Raw genomic sequence first — 24,030 nt, 5'->3', positions numbered from 1 at the left:
TACATATGCATAATCACATACATGTACATGTGTGGGAAATGCTTTATTAACCTTGATACAATATTTAAATCTTAGTCATCATTATTATTATTGGTAGATGATTAGATTGATTGATTATCATCTGATTGGAGAGAGAAGAATTCACTAGGTATTCACTAAGGATTCCATTGGGTATGATGAAATTATGCTTCAGTATAAGTATGATATAAGATAGATCATTCATGTCTATCACCAGTTAGTGTCAGTCGCTGTCCTTGAGAACAATGAAGATGGCAGACAGTGGGGGAGCTGTCCAACTGAAGAGAATTTAAGGAAGCTGGAGGACAAGACCAGGAAAATACCAGGTCAGGAATAAAAACACTCATGCTCCTGCAAACACCTTACTGTGGCAAATGGAGAGAATTCTTTTTTCAGCTTCACTGTTTTGTTGCTCACCCCATATTGCAGCAGCTAAATTATTGCCACCTTCACAGGAATTTAATTTGCTATTCACTCTCTTGCATTCTGTTTTTAATTTAACCATAGGGTAGGAAGAAGGCACAAAGCTGGGTTTGCTCTCTAAGAGATGTTGGTGGGTTTACTATTCTCAAACCATAGCCCCACCTGAGTCCGTCTACCCAATATGGGTCCAAATAGACACCAGAATATAGAGGGTAAATTTTTATGTGAGTATGAACAAGATATATAAATAGTAAATGAACAATATAAGGATTAAATAGAAATAAAAATTAAAAAAACACAAGGCAATATGCAGCTAAACACCACAGGTAGCAGAGATCCTAATGAATGTTTAGATTTTACAGAAGTGATGAGAGAAGGTTTCTTTAACGTAAACAAGGACAGTCTGTAGTCAATTGTCATATATATTACATATATATTATATATATATATGTATATATGTATATGTATATATATATATGTATATATATATATATATATATATATATATATATATATATATATATATATATATATATATATATATATATATATATATATATATATATATATATATATATAATAGCAATAGCCCAGATTCCTACAGGGCTTTCCAGATTACAGAGTATTTTTCTCACAATACCCATGTGTGATTGGTTGTATTATGAATATTATTGTTGTTATTGATGTTTCCATTTCCCAGATGAGGAAACAGGCTTAGAACCCAAGGTTATACATTTAGTTTAAGGCCAAGATAGGCTTGACTTCAGGATCTCTCTATCCTAGCCCAACTTTTTCAGTAAAAATTTACCTATCTAGAGATCACTCACCTTGAAGAGTCAAATTATCTGTCCTCTAATCTATCTCTCATATAGTTGCTGTAATGACATTTTTAAAGCACAAATCTACCAACCCCCTTGTGCAATAAGCCTCAACAGCTCCCTAGCTGAAACACAGAGTCCTTTGTTTGACATTTCAGATTCTTCATCACCTGGGCTCCAAGCTCTGTTTCCAAGTGTCTCACATTATTTCCTGCTCATTTACATTTTCTAGTCAAACTGACTTGTTCCCCTATCTAACATCCCATTTTCCATCTCCATTCCTTTATATAAACTTTTGCTCATGTGTAGAATACTCTCCCTCTTCACCTCTTCCACTCGTAATTCTTTCAAGGTTCAGCTAAGGGCCCAGTTCTCTCACAAGGCCTTTTCTGATTCCTCCAATTACTGGTATTCTTTATAACCCCAGAAATTACTCTATGTATGTACTTTTACTTGGCCATGCACTTGTAACCATCCAGAAGAATGCAAGTTCCTTGAGGGAAGACATTTTTGTATTTGTATCACAAGGGGGTAGTATAGTCCTTGACATATTATGGATGCTTAATAAATGTTTCTTGTATTAAATAGAACTTTAGCTGCAAAACATAGATGGGACAAATGCCTTGTAACTTATTAATGGGAGAGATCCTCTGATCTTCACTTTGAGCCAATGAATTCTCAAACACTAATCAAACAAATTTGATTTGAACAAGTCACTTTGGTTTGATGGGGCTCAGTGTTCCAAAAGAGCAAGGCATACTGTCAGAGGAAGTCAAGGCCTCTGCCCCGAAAGGGAACTTAAAATGGGCTCAGGCAATAGAAGACTTTAAAAAACAAGTCAGCAGCTTATTAAAGGAGAACTAAAAAAATTCTGAGGAAAATAACAGCTTTAAAAAGAGGCTAACTCAATTGGAAAAAGAGATCCAAAAAGCCAATGAGGAGAAGGAGGTTTCAAAAAGAAGAATTAGCCAAATGGAGGAGAAGGTTCAAAAGCTCACTGAACAAAATAATTTGTTGAAAGAGAGAATTGAGTTCAGGGAAATGAATAACTATGAGTTAAACCAAGCAGTTAGTAAACAAAACCAAAAATTTGAAAAAATAGAAGATAATGCGAAACACCTCATTGGAAAAACAACTGACCTGGAAAATAGATCCAGGAGAAACAATTTAAAAATTATGGGACTACCTGAAAGTCATGATCAAAAAAAGAGCCCAGACATTATCTTCCATGAAATTATCGAGGAAAACTGCCCTGATGTTCTAAAATCAGAGGGCAAAATGGGTATTGAAAGAATTCATCAATCACCTCCCGAAAGAAACCTGAACAGAGAAACTCCTAGGAATATTGTGGCCAAACTTCAGAGTTCCTAGATCAAGGAGAAAATACTGCAAGCAGCTAGAAAGAAACAATTTGAGTACTGTAGAAATACAATCAGGATAACAGAGGATCTGGCAGCTTCAACATTAAGAGATAGAAGGGCTTGGAGTGGGATATTTCAGAAGTCAAAGGAACTGGGATTGAAGCCAAGAATCACCTACCCAGCAAATCTGAATATAATATTTCAAGGGAAAAAATGGTCATTCAGTGATATAGCTGAATTTCAAGATTTCATGTTGAGGAAAAGACCAGGTCTGTATTTAAAAATTTGACTTCCCAAGACAAGAATCAAGAGAAGCATGAAAAGGTAAACAGAAAAGAAAAATCATAAAAGACTCTCTAAAGCTGAACTGTTTACATTACTACATAGAAAGAAAATATTATTAACTCTTGAATCTTTTCTCAATATTTGGGTAGTTGGAGAGTTTGTACATACACACATACACATACACATACACATACACATAGATAGATAGAGAGTACAGGGTGTGTTATATCAGAAGAGATGATATCCACACACACAAAAATAAATAAAATAAAATTAAATTAAATTAAAATTAAGAGATGAAGGAGGAAAATTCCAGGAAGAGAAAGAGAGTAATGGAATGGGGCAGGCTATAACTCAAAAAAGAGATACAAAAAATCTTATTCAATGGAGAAGATAAGGGAGAAGGGGAGAAGGGAGAAAATAAAGCTACTCTCCCCACATGTGGCTGAAGGAGGGAATAACATGCTCACTAAATTTGATATGAAAATTTATATGCACCACAGGAAAGTAGGAGAGGAGGTGATAAATGGAGTGAGGGGAATGTTAGAAGGGAGGGCAAATGAGAGAAGGGAGTCACTAGAAATAAACACTTTCGAGAAGGGACAAGGTCAATTATAAGAGGGGATAGGGTAGGTCAGAGGGCAATATAATTAGTATTACACAGCATGATTACTATGGAAGTTTTTGGCAAAACAACACATATTTAGTCTGTATTGAATTGCTTGCCTTCTCAGTAGGGCTGGGGAAGGAGGGAAGGAGGGAGAGAAGTTGAAATTCAAAATATTAGAAACGAATGTTGAGAATTTTTATTTCATATAATAGGGAAATAAGAACTACAGGGATAGGGGTATGGAAATTTATCTTGCCCTGCAAGAAAAGAGAGAAGATGGGGATAGGAGAGGGGTGGGGTGTGATGGACGGAAGGGTACATTGAGGGAAGGAATAATCAGAATGCAAGGTTATTAGGAAGCAGGGGGAGGGGAGTGATGGGGAGAAAAATTGGACATGTTACAAAGTGAGGTAAAGGCAATTAGTATTAAAACAATAGACTGAATTAATTACTGAGAATAAACCAATGACATCTTTAGTATGGAGAAAACAATTTCAGTCTAAATTTTTGAGAGGAAGGTAACCTCAGGTAAAATTTGGCATTGATGGGAAAGTCAAGGTTTTAATGGTAAATTTGATTTTATGATTGCCATTTAATCAGGAACTAGAACATGTATAGAAAGGCATGTAAGCCACTTAAGACTTGCCTCAAAAGATGTTCTTTAGGTAAAATGAAACTATAATCATATTTGAAACCTGGTTATTGAAACTTGCCATTTTTAGATGCTATGGGACTATTAAGTGACTGTTCTTCTGAGTCTAACTCCAGGTATGGGTAGCAAGAGAGGCGATCTTAGCCTCCAATACATGATGCCAGTAAGCTGATGAGATGCTGGTATAAACTGCATAGGTGATCTTAAGGGAAGGATAGGAGAGCGGCTGTTCAGCCTGGGCTGAGGAGGGATTCTCATGACTCAATTTTCCCACTGACACCTGGCAGACTTTAAGCCTGACTGAATGCAAGTGGCTAATCTAATCCTGCCTGGAATTGACATGAAGTTGGGGTGATATTGTATCCCTGCAATGTCCTTACTATTGGTGGCAATTTCCTATAGTCAAAAGATTTGTAAGCTTAATACCAGATCTATTCAATTATAGATTATGGGTAGGGGAACATCCAAGGTTGTCTAAAATTAAGCTATTAGGCATAGGACTTTAGACCAACAACAGTAAGTTAGGGTCCTTTAATTCTTAGTAATACTGTGGAGACAATTAGGGCAAGAGCTTGTGAAGGTAGCAACATAAATATTATTTGTGTCACAGTTGGTTAATGTTTAAAAAAAAAATTTATTTTGTGGTCCATACTGTAAATGCTTTAAAAAGAAGTATCACATGACCAAAAGTTGGAATTGCTGTATCTGTTGTAAACTGTGTTAAAAATAAAAAAAAAAAATTAAAAAAAAGCTAGCAAAGCCTCATTCATTTGACCTCACTGACTGGGTATGTGTTCTCATTCGATGAAAGATGGTATAGCAGAGTGGGCAGAGTGCTGGGTTCTAAGCCTCTGACATAAAACACAGACATGCAAATCACTTCATGTTTCAGTGCTCTAGGCAACTCGCTAAAACTAAAGATGGCAGAGATTAAAAGCATGAACTCAAATTGACTGAGGACTGTTCCTCATCGAAGAGCTTTCTGGATCACTGAAATCACAGGTCCAGTCCTTCTCATTAGATATAACATCCAAAATCTAATTTTAAAAAAATGTCATTCTCTTTGTGACTTTTAAGTCTCTTATTCCTGAAATAAACACTGACAATTTTTTAGCATAGCACAGATTGTTTCAATAAAAAAACCCCACACATTACAGAAACATACCATGTTATTTGAATCATAATGTCTTGTAGGAACATATTTCTGTATTGTGTGGGAAGCATTAGCCAGTGATACTTTTCTAAAAAAAAAATTGAAGATATATATTCAATTTAATTAAGCAAATTGTTAGTAAGCATCTATTATATTCAGTGTACTATGCTAAGGCAATAGGAGGAAACACAAAGTTTATAAGAGCTGGGGTCCCTGATTTCATGGAGGTCACAATCAGGCAGGGCTAATGGAGGACATAAGACAGCTAGAGTACATGGGTGATGCATGACAAGTACCCTAGAGAAGCAAAATATGAAGTACTTGAGAGATCTTATTGAAATGGTCCTTAAAGGCTTAGAGAATCAGGAAAGACTTCCTTGAGGAGATGACCTTTGATTTGGACTTTAAGGATGGGTAACAATTCAATGGCATTCAATAGGCAAAAAAGGTCAAGGGCCACATTCCACACATAAGAAACCATCCATGTTGCTTAGAGCAGAGAGTCAAGACAATGAATAATTTGCAATAAGGCTAGAAAGGTTCTTTACATTAGTGGGACAATATTGGTGAAAGGAAAACAACTGTGGATGGAAAGCACATGTTTACAGCAATTAGTTATGTCCCCGATGTATTTAAGAGGCACCAAGATGTTATCTCTGAAATGATTAAAAAGTCTGAGAGGCAAAGCTTCTGGGTAATTAATAATCAATTTATTAATTATGCTATCAAATAGTCAATAAATTGATGTCAATGATCTCTCTTATAACCAAAGACCCTGTAAAGAAGTCTCTAAATGTTTAAATATTTTTGGAAAAGCGGGTGTCCCTGAGGGTGAAAATCATCTCTGATTGGTTAACAATCAATAAGAGAATGAATATTATAGTTAGAGATATGCTTTTCTAACGAGGGGCTGGGGGACATGACTTTGATCATGTCACCTTCTCCCAGATTATTCTGCCTCCAGCAAGCTATACAGAAGAATCTCTTCTCCACCCAGTCCTACCTGAGTTGAACTATGGTAGGGTTACAGTAAGAACTCCATCCAGTTAAGATGGTCTAGATGGGGTGAATTTTGGGGCAAGGTCAGAAATATCTTTGAGACACTGGGCTTTGAATGAGGAAGCAAAAGGAGAGAGTCCTTGGGTTCCATATATAAAATTGGTTACTAATATAATACAAATAACTAGTTATCTCAAAACACATCTAAAAACTATGCTGCAAGCGTGATTGATTGTGGTCAGAGAGCTAATGCTTATTTGGATCGAGTTGCTGATGTATTAGAAAGATAATTTAGGACAGTGTAATAAGCACCAGATTAGGGAAAATTAGGTAGGTAGGTGGAGCCATGGAGGGGATGTTGAACTTGGACTTGGGAAGACCTGATTTTGAAACCTGCCTCAGACACATATTACCTGTATGACTGTGGGCAAGTCATAATTCCTCTCTGCCTCATTTTTCTCATTTGTAAAATGGAGGTTAATAATAATATATGCCTCCCAGTTGTGAAGTTCAAATGAATAACATATGTAATGTCTTCTGCAAACTTTGTAGTACTAGATAGTTTGTTTTCAAAGTGACATGTGTGTCTTAGATTTTTCTCTTTAGAGATAGACTATAAATTCCTTAAGGACAAGGATCCTGCCAAATGTTTCTTATAACCTCCACAGTACCCCAAATTGTGCTTCATATGTAATAGGTTTTGCAGAAATAAAAATAGTTAGCCATTCATATCCTTCAATCTGTACTTTTGATCTTATGAAAACAGACTCAGCTGCTTTCTTTCTCTCCCTTCTCTCCTTTCCCATTGGTGAGTTCTTCTCAGAACCTCCATTTTGAGGAAGGGCCCAGATCAGTCAACCTTCATTTACCAGCCTTAACCACCGTGCCCCTGCCAGGTACCTCCTCCTCTATCCTTCTCCTTTCTTCAGCTTTATTTAATTTGCTGTCTTGCCCTGTTAGAATCTGAGCTCCTTGAGGGCAGGGACTGTATTTCTATTTGCTTGTATTTGTATCCCCAGGATTTAGCACAATGCCTGACATAATAAGTGCTTAATAAATATTTGACTATTCTTTTATTCAAAATTAGTTTTAATATAATAGCAAACTATACCTTAGAGTCTACAATATATTTTTCTGTCACTTAACTCATTTGAAACTCATCATTGCCCTGTGAATTACAAACTTACAGAATTTTAGAACTGGAAATGATCTGAGAGGTCAGCCATCTAGCCCAAATCATACCTAACCAAGAAGCCCCACTACACCATGGTTGACACATGATCACCCAGTCTCTAACTACTTTTAGTGAAAGGGAAACCACCACCAAAAAGTCAAATAACAAAGGAAGAAAAGGAAACTATTTGGAGTGGAGAAGCAAGGAAAAGCAAAGAGTATAATTAGTTCTATTTTGTAACTGGATTTCTGCTTGGGGATTATATTCTATCTCTCTGATTTTATAAGGACATGGAAGGAATGTTCTAGATATCAACTAAAGGCAACTGATCAGACAGGGATAGAATGAACAAAATGAGGCTCCCTTCTTGAAGTAAACAAGAATGACAAAGACAATTTTCATCAGTGCTTAGACATAAGACTTACCCAAGAGGGTTGGTGAATGGAGTTCTAAATTTGGAGTCAGGAAATTTACGTTCAAATGCTGCATTTGACAAAATAGCTGTGTATTCACAAGCAAGTCACTGAAGCTCTCTCATCCTCGGTTTCCTTAGCTCTGAGGTGTAGTTAATGATGCCAATGGTAACTACCCAATGGCATTTTGGGAAGTTCCAATGAAATAACAAATTTGAAGCACTTCTTAAACTTTGAAGTACTATATAACGGTAAGTTGTAGTTGTAACTACAAAAAAGTAAAGGACTCATGATCTGATGTCAAAAGACGTGAAGAACAAGAAGTAAATGAAACAGATGGCATTAGGTTTGCATTTCTGCCAATAATACCAAGTGGAACCTCTGTATGCACAAAATTTCAGTTGAAATCTACCTCAGAAAAGGTAGAAGGGCTATAAATATAGTTCTACTCTCTGATTTATCACTAAAATTCAAGTTTCTCCTGGAAGAATAGAGTATATGCATCTAGAAAGAAATGGCAAGGGGGAAAGGCTGAGAGGTGACACAGGGAAGTCCTAACTTACATGACGACATCTGAGTGGAACAGTGTGACACAGAAGGAAGGAAGACCATTAAACAATGGTGTCTAAGAAAGAATAAAGTATTTTTTTTCAGAGAAGAGAATACCATCTCAGGAGACAGGTAGCAGCTTCATGTATGCCAAGGAAAAATGCCCTTCTTGAAATTACTTTGTAATGCTTTGCATGTATTATATATTTATTGATCTTCATTCAACTAGCACTCACTAAGGGCCTAATATATACTAGGCATAGTTCTTAGGATTTTCTATATTTAAAGAGATTGAATTTTCCTGTGTGAAAATTGCAGGGGCAATGAAACACCAAAAAGTCAATATTTTGTGTATGTGTTTATAGTATATATAATTTCTGGGAGGGGGTGACACAAAATTGGTTGGAGGGGATCAGGAAAGACTTATTATGGAACACAGAAGTTGAAATGAATGTGAGCTTTGAAGGAAGCTGGAAATTCCATAAGGTAGAGATAAAAGATACACCAGAGATCTGGAGAACAGCCTATGCAAAGTCATGGAGGTGGGAGGTGGAATGTTGTTCATGAGGACCAGCAAACTTTGGTTTGACTAGACCACAGAGATAGTATGAGGGAGTGCTTTGTATTATCTGGAAAGGTTAGGCTGAAGACAAATTGTAAAGGGCTTTAAAGCCAAATTAAGGAATTTTTAATTTATCCTAGAGTTAAGGCAGGCCACTAAAGTTCCTAAACAGGATAGTGACCTGGTCAGATGAGACCAGAGTATTAGAAATATAAATCTGACAACTATGCGGAGACTGGACTGGAGAGGGGAGAGACTGGAGACAGTGAGACTAAATAAGAGATTATTCTAATAGTTCAGGCAAAAGCTTCCAGGAGCCTAAACAATGGTAGTAGCAGGAGCAAGGGAGGAGAAGAGAAAGTTATAAGTTATAAATCACTGATGGAATGTATGCTCCTTGAGTTGAAAGAATATTTCATCTTTTTCTTTTTATTCTCAGCACCTACATTACCTTGCATACAGCAAGTACTTAATAAATGCTTGTTAAACCAATGTATATAAATCTCCATGCCATACATGTTGCAAGTTCATAGATTTCAAGTTGGCAGGCACCTCAGAGGATACATAGTCAAACCCCTCATTTTGCAGATAAGGAAAATGAGGTTCAGGAAGGCTGAATGACCTTAACTGCACAAACTCAAGGTTGTAAACATCTAAGGTATGAGAGCTGAACTTGGATCTTGGATTCTCTGACTTCTTTCCACTATGCCACATGACCTCCCTAATACAGTCAGTTCATGGAACAAGAGATGAGTCCCTACACAGAAGCACAGAGGTAACTGTTTGCCTGGCTGACATAAACAACAGAAATCTCTTCTACCTTCTCATAGTATGTGGTTGAAAAGTGATAGTGAGAGAGCCTTTAGAAACTTGTCCACCCTGAGGACCATGGCCAACCCCCAGTGATGCCTGAAGCCACAAATGGCCTTTCCAGAAGCCTAGTCCAAACACTCTTAGGGGCACATGTAGAATGTTTATCACTGCCATCAACAGTGAAAATTGAGATGTCCAAAGAAGAAGGAGGGTTTGGAGGAAGGGAACAACTGAGAAGACAGAAAAGGCAAATTAGCATTTTAAAACAGGAATTCTTGTCCAGGGATGAAGTACACCTAGCAAGTGCAGTAGAACTATCTATTTCTCTATTCTACTACTATCTAGATGAGGACTTGAAGATGAGATAGGGGAGTGGAAAACTTCTCATGGTCTGTAGGGGAAGTCAGACAAACAAGAATGGAAAACTTTCAATAAGAAAAATCTGAAAACACAAAGTAAAATTGCTTTTGGGGGAAATGGTGGAGAATATTTCTTAAGGGCACCATTGTGGCTACATAGGCAACTCTAACCAATACAAGTTGGAAAAAGACACAGAGGGCTAACAAGGAATAGAAAGAGGGTATAGGTTCTCCCTCACTACAGCTCTTTGCTTAAAGGTAGTGTGATCTTTGTTGGGGATGTCACAAAATGGACTCTGGACCATATTTGAGTTGGACCAGATGTCCTCAGAAGTCTCTTCCAGAAATTATTCTCTGACTGGGCAGTTATGCTAGACAAAGAAATTTTGTCTCACCTGTTCACTGTCAGATAACCTGATTTCATCAAAGAGTTCATCCAAGTTATCCAGGGTGGGTGGCAAGGACAGTGATCCTTTCATGCCTCCAAATGAGTCCCAATTACATTTTTGCTCAGCTGGGAGCCCTAGAAAGATATGGTTTTGCAATGAATAGAGATGTATTAAGAGGTATACTGCAGGCATCATGAACGACTAACATTTACCAATACATACCCATTGTCTGTAGTATCATGTTAGAGGAATGACACCCCCTCCCATTTAATAATTGTTACCCATTTTCCTATACTGACTATAAAGGATCTCTGGCATCTTGATCTTCCAGGCAGTATATGAAAAGGGAATAAAACAAAAGGCCCTCTTACTTCAATAGCAGAATTAAGAACTTTTTTAATCCAAGCAGGGGTAGTAGAGTGGAATTAGGAGACTCAGGGTTTTAATCCAGCTCTTCCAATACCCACCATCCCCAACAATTACCCTATTGCTTCTACTTTTAAATAAATATGTGGTCTCAGCTCAGTTGTTTAGCTTCTCTGAGTTTCAGCTTCTTTATCTATAAAACGGAAATGATAGCACTTGACCTACTTGTCCCACAGAATTATTGTGAGGCCAGAATGAGACATAGATGTGATAGTATAAAGGATACAGTTCTCTAGAGTCATAATAGAGTGAATAAATATAAACCTAGAAGGCAAGAGACCTGAATCCTAGTTCCAGTGCTGCAACAAATAAGTGGTGTGTTCTGGAGAATTTGCCTCTCTGAGCTATGCTTTCCTCATCTTCAAAATGAGCAGTTTAGACTAAATGATCTCCAAGGTCCTTTCCAGTTTTATTATTTTAAGATCCTCTAGCATTCTCTTTTTACGTTCAAAATTTATCTATAGCTCTTATTTTTTATGTCCTCATATTATTTCTGTTCTAATATTCTTTATGGAAAGACTGTTCGGGGTCTGGTGTAAAAATCTTCCATTTTAAAACATCTAGTGTAATGTAATGGATGGAACATAGTTCCTGGAGTCAGGAAGGTCTGAGTTCAGATCTACCGCAGATTCCTGATTACTTGTTGTATAGCGCTTGACAAAGCAATTAGCTCTTTTGAACCTCAGTTTTCTTATCTGGGAAATGGGAATAATAGCACTTATTTCACAGATATGCTAAGAGGCTCAAATGAAATAATTAAAATGAAATAATTTGAAAACAAAGTACTACACAAATGTTAGTTATTATTATTTTTTTGCTATTACTATTATAATTTCTGAATTAAAATATTCTATGTTCTAGGGTCCCTTCCAACTCTAATATTATTATTTTAATGTAAAAAGACTACATGGGAGTGAAGATGAAAGTGATCGATAGCCAACTAAGATCCAATGATGGGCCTTAATAGCATTTAGATAAAATATTGCTAACTTTAGGTTAATGTTCAGGCATTATTGTTTTCATAAATATTTTATGTCAGAATATATTGGAAAAGACAAATAAGGATCTTGAAATGATAGCTTAGTAAATTGTAACAAAAACTAACAGAATGATTGCATCCACAAGGAATCCATGAGAATGGCAAAGCAGCAAAGAATGGTTTGAGGTAACCAGAGTCACCAATATTCAAGCACCTCAAACTCTTACTAGAACCATGGAGAGCTCCCTTGCCCTCTCACTGATGTTTCAATTGAGCATGTATAGGACTGTGCTCATGTATACCATTGTCAGTATGAGAGTAAACAGCCAAAATTGGGTCAGATGCTTGAAGGACATTTGTGAAAGAAGGCAAGAAAAGCATCATGGAGACATATTTTGCTAAGCCTGAGGTTTTAAATTCAATTAACATGGTTTTTTAAGAAACATTCAGCAGTCCCTACACTCAATGAGCTCACAAACCAAGAGAAAGTTGAAATTTAAAGTATGTAGTGCAGCAAGCTATTCAAGCTGCTACCTGGAGCTACTGGGCTCACTGAATAATTTTTTTACAACAATTCTGACTCCAGAAGAGTCATGAAGCAGGACTAAAGCCCCTTTCAGCTTTCCATTGTTTATAAATTCTGGACACAGGTCACATTGTTGATAAATTCTGGATACAAAAATTTTTCATGCAAGCATGGGTTGCAAGGTACATGGGGAATTAACATTCCCCCAAAGTAATTATTATTGGCTTCAATAATAATTAAATTGCTGTTATCCTCTAACAATTTACTCACATAATCAATTGGTAGGATGGCTATAAGCTACTTATCACTTCCTTCATAATCAATGCCATACACTTGATTCGTGAACATTAGTCTTCCTGAAAGAGGACATGAAACATCCATACCTGCAACAGCACAAGATCCCTTGGCATTTTCAATGACAAATGATGTCTGACAGGCTTTGTTTCTACTGGGATCAAGAGCCGCCTCCCACTTGAGGGGTAGTAATTCATCCTGGACAAATGAGGGCTTGCTCTTAAGGAAGAAAACAGGAGACAGGAGAAAATAATAATCATTGTTGTGTTGGAGTTTTAGTTGTATTTATTACAAATTAGTCTTGTGTATAGTTATAATCTTCATATGTCATATTTCTAAAGCACTTTACAGCACGTACATCAAACCCCACAACAACCCTGTAAGGCAGAGGGGACAAATGTTACTATCTTAATTTTTGCAGGTAATAAAACAGGCTCAGAAAGGTTAAGGGACTTGCCCAAGGTCACATGCATAGCATTAAATCTTGCAGGCAGGGCTTGATTTGTCTGAAACCTTGCCTCAGTGACCATCTTCATTCTGTCGATGACTTCATCTCTACCATCTCCTCCTCTGATTGGTGAGTTCATCCCTGAACTTCCATTTGAGAAGAACCTATGTCAGTTATGCTTAACATATGTCTCAGCCCACAATTTCTTGGTTTCTTTCTGGACCTTGCCCATGCAGGTACCTGCTGTGCCACTACTACCACCCCTTTCAATCCCCTTTTATGTTTTGCCTCCCTTTGCTAGAATGTTAGGTACTTTAGGGAAGTGATGGTCTTGTTTTTTACCTGTTTGTATCCCCAGCACCAACCATAGCATCTGGCACAGAGTAAGTACTTAATAAATGCTCTGTCTGTATATCTTTTGGCTCTGTGTCTAGTATCTTTTTCTCTTATAAATAAAAATAAAAGATACATAATAATGTGCTACTTATTGAGAGTGACTATCTTTTCCATATCACATCAAGCCTGATTTTAACATACTCCTCATTTTATCTACCATTCACTGACCAGTGGGGCCAGTCTACTTGCTCTTCATCTATGCAACACATGAGTTTTATGATTCAGAGAAGAAATGTGGCCATTTTCTGTTGTAGGGGAAAGAAAATCAACCTGAGATCCAGGAATATGTGGGTTTAAATCCTACAAATGATACATACTTGCTGGGTAACTCTGAGAAAGTCACAACCATCCAATGATATAGGCAATTTTCAAAGTCGGTAAGCTAGAGAAAAAGTGCAAATCCTCACTAGCAGAGGGTGTTTCCTCACCTGGGATTCCTTTATACCAATGACATAATATGTCCAGATTCATATGATTGTTTTTATTTATGGCTTTGATTTTTAACTCATTATTTATTTAACCAGGAAAGTTCTTTTTTATTCTGCCAATCCCAATCTTCTTCATCCCTTAAGCCCCACATCAAGTACCAGAACTTCCAACAAACTTTTCTTAATTCTTCCAGACCATACTGTCCTCACTCTCCTTTATAATTCTTCTTGTCTTAGAATCACTGAATCACAGAATCTCAGAGTTGGAAGGAACCTCAAAGGTGATCTAATCTAACCTTTCACCTAACATAGGCATCCTCTTTATAACTTTTATAACATCCTATCTACTGTCTCCAAGGTTGGGAAACTCACTATTTTATGAGATGACCAATTCTACTTTTATATAGTGCACATTGTTTGGACCACATTCTTCATGTGGAATCTAAGTCTGTTTCCCTGAAATTTTAACCCATTATTTTGAAATCTGTTCTCTGGATCCTCCCCCTCCTGTATTCTGGTATTTATGCATCATCCTGATTTATTCTTTATTTTTTTTGTTTGTATGTTTTCCATTCATTTATTCATTCAATGAATACTTATTATGCTCATATCTGTGGAGAATAGTATGTTTATGCTGAACACATTTAGTCAACTCCAGTGGTGCCCTATTACCTCTAGAATCAAATGTAATGGAAATATTACTACTACCACCACCACCACCACCACCACCACCACCACCACCACCACCACTACTACTACAATAATAATAATAATAATAATAATAATATTTATATAGCATTTATTATGTGCCATGCATTGTGCTAAGGACTTTACAATTATTATCTCAGTTGATCCTCACAACAACCCTGGGAGGTAGGTGCTATTATTACTCCCATTTAATGGATGAGGAAACTGAGGCAAACAGAATTACGTACCTTGCCTAGGATTACACAGCTAGTACCTGAGGTCAAATTTGAATTCAGGTCTTCTTGACTCCAGGTCTATCACTCTATCCCCTGTGCCACATTGCTGCCTCTGTTTGCTTTTTAAAGTCCTTGATAATTTGGTCCCTCCCTACTTTTTCAATCATTTTAAACTTTACATCCCCCACAAGTATTGTGTGATCAAGTGACAAAGGTTCCTTGCTATTTTTCCATTAAAACATTGTATTTCCTGACTGGGCATTTTCACTTGTTGTCCTCCATGCCTGGAAGTCTTTCTCTCTTCATCTCTGCCTCCTAAATCCCCTGGCTTCCTTTAAGTCTCAACTAAAATTACAGAATTAAGTCTTCCCCAATCCTCCTTAATGCTACCACTTTCCCTCCATTGGTTATCTATAGCTTGGCTTGCAAATATCTTATTTCTTCATAGTTGCTTTTCATGCTGTCTTCCCCTTTAACTTTTATTTCATTTTCTTTGTTTCTCCAGTGCTTAGCACATAAAATGCATTCTTAAAATACTTGTTGATTGACTGACTGAATGACATGCTGGGGAAAGAGGTAAACTGTAAGTAAGACACTGTCTCTGATATAATGAAGCTTACAGATTAGTAAGGGGAAAGATCCATGAATCATTACATTATTCTCCAGGTCAATGATGATCTCCCTTAGGTCTCACAAAGCATTTTGATTTACAAATCTCTAATATATGTATCATGAATTATTGATCATTTTTGTATCTGTGTTTTTTATCTTGAACCTGTACTGCGCAGAAAGTTTCAGGAGGGCAAGGCCAGAGTCTTAGCTAAGATTTGGATCTTCCTCTATCATTCCACTTAGGTATCTTGTGTATATTTTGAGGGAATTCTTTTTTGGTATTATCAGTTAAACTAGATAGCTTTTGAAGCCCCATCCAATGCTAATATTCTATGATCTCTTTGAGCCTCAGTTCACTTATCTATTAAATAAGGATAACAATAATATTCTTTCCTTCACTGGGTTGATGCTGAGGATCAAATGAAACAATGTATTTGAAATTAATTTATAATTATAAATTCAATTCAATTCAGCAAGGAATTATTAACATTGTGTTACTATATGTCAGGTACTATATTGGGTCCCTTTTTAACAAAGAAAATAAAGCAAGTTACTGCCTTTATATTCCACTGAGGAGAAAAAGTGTATGTATATAAGAAAGTAAATATATATATAATATAAATTTATATATTTAAAAGACCTTTCATCATGCTGGAATGTTGGGCACTAATAAATTGTGGAATCAGGAAAGGCCTCATAAAATCAGCAAGGACCTTAGAGATCACCTAGTCACTGAATATCAGTGCTAGAAGGGACCTTAGAAATCATCAGATGAGCATATTTTCATCACCCTTGTTTTGTAAACGTAGAAACTGGAAACTAGAGAGGAAAATTGATTTGCTAAGTCACACAGCCAAGTAGTGTGACAAAGCCAAGACTGGAGTTAGATCTCAAATAGCAATCCTGTGCCCTTTCCTCTCCATCACACTGCTTTTCATCTGTGAAAGATTTTTGCCAAACCACAAGGAAAATCATTCAGGATGAGTGGATATAGAAGGGTGGTAATCTCCATGGGAGGAGAAAGAACTCCTATTGGTAAGAGTACAAATCTGAGAATTTAAATAAGCAGGCAATTATGCTAAGAAAATTCCAATAACATTATGGTTGAGTAAATTTTCTGCAAGTTGTATATCTTGAAGGACATTCCATCTACAGTATCCATACATTTATATAGGTGGTCTGCCATATTTGAAACGTATTCACTCTTGTCATCTGCCTCTTGAAATCCCTAGATTCCTTCAAGTACAGCACAGATGGTACTTCCTACAAGATCTTCCCAGATTCCCCAGCTGTTATTAGTAACAATCGTTGATATTTATAAAATGCCTTAAACTATAAAAGATCTTAGTGAGGGTTTAAGCATTTTAGTAGTTTGTTGTTGTTTTTTTCACACTGTAGTTGTGTCTGACTCTGGAGCTCACTTTTGAATTTTTTTTGGCAAAAATATTGAGTTGATTTGCCATTTCCTTCTCCAGCTCATTTTACAAATGTGAAATTGAGGCAAACAGGGTTAAATGATTTGCTCAGGGTCACACAATTAGTGGGTATCTGAAGCTGCATTTGAACTCAAGAAAGTGAGTCTTCCTGACTCCAGGCCCAGAACTCTATTTACTACACCACCTTGCTGCCCCTTTTAGTAGCTTAGAACCACACTAAGTTATTAAAAAGTTTAGAACTGTATTACAAGTTTTTGAAATGCTATATATGCAATATTTCATTTGAGTCTTCTGACAAACACATTTTACATTCTCATTTTACATATGAGGAAACTGAGGTTCAGAGAGGTTAAATGATTTGTCCATGATCTTGCAACCAGTAAAGTTCAGAGGTGGCAGTGGAACTCAGGTCTTCCTGATTTCAAATACAACACTCATACTCTGCTACCTCTCTTGCTCTTAAAAAGACTCTATTATATGTACTTTGGATTAATATATTTATGTGTAGCTTGTGTTCTTCTAATAGAACATCTCTATACAATAAGCTCCTTGAAGAGAGGAACTTCTTGATTTTGCTTCTGGGGAGTTTGCATCCCCAGTGTATCATATACTTTTTGGCATTTACTACTTAACATGCTTTTGTTGAATTGAGTTAAATGGAATATCATAATTTCTGGTAAATATGAACATTCATGGGAAGAAAGTAATGAATAACAATATGGGAAAAGAGTTGGGCTAAGATGTTCCAGGTAAAAAGATGGCAGAATAGAAAGATGCATATACTCTAGTGCTTCTCCCAAAGGCCACAAAATACCTGTGAAAAATGACTCTCAACAAATTATAGAGCAGGAGAAGCCACAGAACAAAAGAGTGAAAGAGATTTCCAGCCAAAGGTAACCTGGAAGGCCAACAGGAAAGGTCTATCCCATGGCACACTGAGCAGAGCAGAGCCAAGCCCTGACCAGGTGGCACCAGGAGGAACAGGACCTGAACAGGCCACCAGGGCAGAATTTCCAGCAGGGAGGGTCTCAGATCCCTCAACCCACAAGCAACAAAAAAGCTTCAAAGGTCAGTGTGGGAGGGCTTTCCCAACTGGGAGAGAGTGGAGTGGGGTCCCCCAAGAACTGGCTCCAGGTGGTGGCAGAGGCAGTGGCAGCAGCAGCAGTGGGCCACTACAGTGGCCACAGAAGCAGCCTGGGTGCATTGTCCCAGCAGCTCAGCTTAAAGTCTCTGGGGGAATTGAGCAGGGGATCTGAACCTTAGTCCTCAGTGGCAGACCCACCCCCACCCAAAGCCCCTGGGGGAATTGAGCAGCTGATCTGAATCTCAACCCTGAGCAAGGTCCTGGAGGAAGTAGGAGCACTAGGACCCTCCTCTTGACAAAGAATTCAGAAGTCAAATAATTGGCTGGGAAAATGCCCAAAAAGGGGGAAAAAATAAGACCATAGAAGGTTACTTTCTTGGTGAACAGGTATCTTCTTCCATCCTTTCAGATGAAGAAGAACAATGCATTCTGTCAGAGGAAGTCAAGGCTTCCAGTACCTCCAAAATGAATATGAAATGGGCTCAGGCCATAGAAGAGCTTGAAAAGTGAGTCAGTAGTTTGCTAAAGGAGAACAAAAAAAACATTGAGGAAAATACATTTAAAAATAGGCTAACAATTGGAAAAAGAGGTCCAAAAAGCCAATGAGGAGAAGAAGGCTTTAAAAAACAGAATTAGCCAAATGAAAAAGGAGGTTCAAAAGCTCACTGAACAAAATAGTTCATTAAAAATGAGAGTGAAGTTCAGGGAAGCTAATGACTATACAATGAAGCAAGAAGTTACAAAACAAAACCAAAAGATTGAAAAAATAGAAGATAATGTGAAACATCTCACTGGAAGAACAACTGACCTGGAAAACAGGTCCAGAAGGGACAATTTTAAAAAATATAGGACTACCTGAAAGCCATGACCAGGAAAAGAGCCTAGACATCATCTTTCATGAAATTATCAAGGAAAACTATCCTGATATCCTAGGACCAAAGGCAAAATAACTATTGAAAGAATCCACCAATCACCTCCTGAAAGAAACCTGAAAAGAGAAACTCCTAGGAATATTGTGGACAAATTTCAGAGTTTCCAGGTCAAGGAGAAAATATTGCAAGCAGCTAGAAAGAAACAATTCAAATATTGTGGAAATACAATCAGGATAACACAGGATCTGGCAGCTTCTACATTAAGGGATCAAGGGGCTTACAATAGGATATTCCAGAAGTCAAAGGAACTGGGATTAAAACCAAGAATCACCTACCCACCAAAACTGAGTATAATACTTCAAGGGAAAAAATGGTAATTCAATGATATAGAGGACTTTCAAGCATTCATGATGGAAAAGACCAGAACTGAAGAGAAAATTTGACTTTCAAACACAAGAATCAAGAGAAGCATGAAAAGGTAAACTGGAAAGAGAAATTGTAAAGGACTTTCTAAAGCTGAACTGTTTATATTCCTACATGGAAAGATAATATTTCTAACTCTTGAAACTTTTCTCAGTATTTGGGTAGGTGGAGGGATTACACACACACACACACACACACACACACACACACACACATACACACACATATAGACAGAGAGTACAGGTTGAGTTGAATCAGAAGAAATGATATCCCCATAACAAAAATTAAATTAAATTAAATTAAGGAGTGAGAGAGGAAAACATTGGGAGGAGAAAGGGAGAAATGGAATGGGGCTGACTATCACTCATAAAAGAGATAAGAAAAATCTTTTTCAATAGAGGAGAAAAGGGAAGAAGTGAGAGAGGAAAAGTGAAGCTTACTCCCTTCACATATGGCTTAAGGAGGGAATAGCATGTTCACTAAATTTGGTATGAAAATCTATCTTACACTACAGAAAAGTAGGGGAGAAGGGGACAAGTGGGGTGAGGGGAATGATAGAAAGGAGGGTATATGGGAGAAGGGAGTAACTGGAAGTAAACACTTTTGGAAAGACATAAGGTCAAATGAGAGAACAGAAAAAAATGGGGTACAGGGTAGGATGGAGGGCAATATAGTTAGTCTTACACAACATAGTTGTTATGGAAGTCTTTTGTAAAATGACACACATATATAGCCTGCATTGAATTGCTTGTCTGTGGGGAGGGAGGGAGGGAGAGAAGTTGGAATTCAAAGTATTAGAAACAAATGTTGAGAATTGTTATTTCACATAACTGGGAAATAAGAAATACAGGTAATGGGGCATAGAAATTTATCTTGCCCTACAAGAAAAGAGAGAAGATGGGGATAAGGGAATGGTGGGGTGTGATAGAAGGGAGGACACATTGAGGGAAGAGGTAACCAGAATGCAAGGTGTTATGGGGTGGGGGAGGGGAGAGATGGGGAGAAAAATTGGAACTCAAAATTTTGTGGAAACAAATGTCAAAATCTAAAAATAAATAAATAAAACTATTAAAAAAATAAAGTCAAGGACCTGAATTCAAAAAAAAAAAAAACATAAAGATGCTCCAGATAGGAACAAATCCCAAATTTGATATAGCTCAGGGGCAATATGGTACCTTCTTTTTTCCAGAGGCATCAAACTTGGGCTCACAAACTCCTAAGTAAGAACAGAATCCGATTAAAATTTAAATGAGAAATGTTTATCAAAATAAATAAAAATAAAATACAAATTCAAATAGATACAACACAGTATAATGATATTTTACTAAAATACAAATAACATTAATTTGTAGCTTTTTAAATTAATATGTGACAAGATCTATTTTCTATTTGAATTTTATGTTACTGATTTAAACTATCTCCAAAAGATAGGAAAAGCCATAGCAGTCTTTAGCTGGCCAATCTATTATTATTACTATCATTTATTTTCTTTTAAAAATAAATTTTATTGACAGATTTTGGTTTTACAAAGCAAGGGATAGAGCACTAAACCTAGAGTCAGAAGGACGTAACATCAAATTCACCAATGAATACTTGCTAACTGTATGACCCTAGGCAAATCATTTAATCTGTCTGCCTCAGTTTTCTTATCTATGAAATGGGGATAAAAATAGATCCTGGGATTGTTAAGAATATCAAATGAGATAACATTTATAAAACTCTTGACAAAAGTGACTATATAAAAGCTATTATTATTATCATTACATCATCTATGGTTATCTCTCTGCCCCTCCCCCAGAGCCATCTCTTAAACACATTTTTAAAGAGTATGAAAAGAAAAAAAATTAGAAAAAAATCTTCACAAACATCTGGCTTTTAATTTAGTGTCCCAAATCTGTAGATATTTCACTTCTTTAAAGGTGTGGGAGAACTTGTCTTTTTCTATATGTTCTTTGGGGCTAAGTTTGATTATTAAAATTTTACTTTGTTTCAATTATTTTATGGTGACTGTTCTTTGCCTTTACATCTTCATAGTCACTATTTTCTTCTCTTTACTTCATTTTACATCAGTCTATATCTTTCCATGTTCTTCTGAATTAATCATATTCATCATTTCTTATAGCACAATAATATTCCATTAAATTAACATAACACAATCTGTTTAGCCATTCCCCAACTGACAGATATCTACTTGGTTTTCAGTTCTTTGTTTCCAAAGAAAATATAGCTATAAATAGTTTTCTGCATATGGAGTGTTTTTCTTTTTGTCACTGACCTTCCTGGGTCTGTGTTATTGGTTTGCAAGAATTTATTTACAGACAACTCAATTAAAATTGCTAATAGACAGAACATGTGTCAGAAAGTAAAAGGGATGGGGCATGGACTTGTGATTTTACTGGTAGAGGAAACTCCCAGATGAGGATATTCCCTCTATCAATACTAGTTAGCACATTTTCTGCAGCCTATAATCTTAATACATGAGTTCTTAACCTTTTCTATGTCATATACCCCTTTGGTAGATCCCTTGTCAGAATAATGTTTCTGTCTACTTAGTAAGGTATTTTTTTCCCATCCAAGTTCACTTACCCCCTGAATATTAAGAACTCCCATCTTAGAACTGACTAGAACATTAGTCTTAGGTGGTTAAGTGATTTGCCCAGGGCCACAAAGCCAGTCTATGATAGAGGTAGGCTTTGAACTCAGCTCTTGACTTCAAAGCTAGCTCTCTATCCAGTAGACAATGCTGTCTCTTCAGAGAGAAACAGAAAAGACAAATCTAAAATCCCTATACATATACATATAGTAGTAGTAGTTAGTAATAGTAGTGGTAGTAGCAGCAGCAGCAACAGTAGTAGTAGTAGTAGTGGTGGTGGTGGTGATGGTGGTGGTAGTGGTGGTGGTAGAGATAGTGATAGTGGTATTAATGGTAGTAGTACTAGTAATGGTGGTGGTAGTAGTAGTAGTAGTAGTAGTAGTAGTAGTAATGGTGGTGGTGGTAATGGTAGGAGTAGCAGCAGCAGCAGTAGTAGTAGTAGTGGTGGTGGTGGAGATAGTGGTAGTGGTATTAGTAGTAGTAGTAGTAGTAATGGTGGTGGTACTAGTGGTGGTAGTGGTAGTAGTAGTAGTAGGAGGAGGAGGAGGAGGAGGAGGAGGAGGAGGAGGAGGAGGAGGAGGAGGAGGAGGAGGAGTGGTAGCAGCTAATATTTATATAGCACCTACTATATGCCAGGAACTATCTTTAGTGCTTTATAAATATTATCTCATTTGGTCTTCCAAACAACCCTGGGCAGGAGGATCTAACTATATTATTATGTCCACTTTATAGATGAGGAAAACAAGGCAAATAGTAGTTAATTGACTTCCCCAGGGTTACATAGCTAGTAAATGTCTGAGGCCAAATTTAAACAAGTTTTCCTGATTCTAAGCTCAGCATTCTATCCATTGTGCCATCTACCTCCATAGGCATGACTACTTAGGGTGGGTCTAATGATGTGCACTTCTTCTCCCCCTTCGAAATGAATTTAATCCAATGGATACGTGTATGTGTATATGTGTGTGTTTAGTTTAATAAAGTTCCTTCCAGCTTGTTTGATAGGGTTTATCTGAGTTAAATGACTTACAAAGCTCTGCTATCCAATGGGCACTGGGAAAAGCAAAACTTCTAATTTCATAGTGCCTTGAGTGTTTTGAAGTGCAGTATTAGAGAGTTTCCTATTAAAAGAAATCTGCGAATCTCTCTCTCCTATCACTGACTCACTTCTCTCCACCACAGGGTGATTGTTTCCCTGTTGAACCCAGGCTACCTTCCAATTCAGATTTGCCTTCGCATTGGTCCTGCCAGTAAAGTTGTCTCTTCTCTTTATCAAGCTCATGGTGACATTGATTTGGCATCTTTTATTTGACTAAATACCTGAACCAGGAATCAGATGCCTTATTTCTCCACCCCCATATTTGGCCAGACTCTTAGTAACGAAGCCTGATATGAAACTGGCATCATCTGAGGGCTTGGCACTTCCCCAGCAGTCCCCATTAATGACTTAAGGTGCCCTCTGCAAATGGCAAGAGTTCTGACAGTAATTATTTTGAATTCTAAATGTAGAACAATCATGGTTCCTTTCTTGATTTAATAATCACGTAGGCTACCATCTTAATTTTAAAAGGTACTAAGTATGTAACCGCATTCTCAGCTTCGTAGAAAATTAGCACTAGAAGCGACTTAGAGCTAGAAGGAATCTTAAAATATAGAAAGTTGGAACTGAAGAGGGAGCTAAGGGCTCAGCTTGTCTAACTCATTTTACAGACGAGGAAACTGAAGTCAAGCGCTGGGAAATGGTTTATTTCATGTGACACAGGGAGCTAATGGCATAATCTTAACAAATGCTATCAAACTCAAATAGAAATGGTGTCACTAATTCCATACATAAGGATCTCTACAAACTGCATGTTGACTTAGTTGTAAGATGCAATGTTATCTATGTTTTATTGTATTTTTGTTTATTTTGTTAAATATTTCCCAATTTCATTGTAATTTGGTTGAGCCACACTCGCGAATGTTATGGTCACACTCACATGACCCTTTGGTTCTGTGTTGGACAGACATGGTTG

General features: G+C 37.0%; 1 protein-coding gene across 1 annotated transcript in view; it reads right to left on the bottom strand.

Moving 5' to 3' along the window:
* C6H4orf50 (chromosome 6 C4orf50 homolog) overlaps window positions 1-24,030 on the bottom strand; it is a 156,770-nt gene that overhangs the window by 120,110 nt on the left and 12,630 nt on the right. The window contains exons 4-5 of the mRNA XM_072621421.1: window positions 12,893-13,022; window positions 10,585-10,712 (exon numbers count right to left, since the gene is read on the bottom strand). Of these exons, the coding sequence (XP_072477522.1) occupies window positions 10,585-10,712; window positions 12,893-13,022 (258 nt within the window). The remainder of the gene's footprint in view (window positions 1-10,584; window positions 10,713-12,892; window positions 13,023-24,030) is intronic.

This window comes from Notamacropus eugenii, chromosome 6 (assembly GCF_028372415.1).
Source record: "Notamacropus eugenii isolate mMacEug1 chromosome 6, mMacEug1.pri_v2, whole genome shotgun sequence".
Lineage (NCBI taxonomy): Eukaryota > Metazoa > Chordata > Mammalia > Diprotodontia > Macropodidae > Notamacropus > Notamacropus eugenii.
This window is presented reverse-complemented; position numbering and strand designations above follow the sequence as displayed.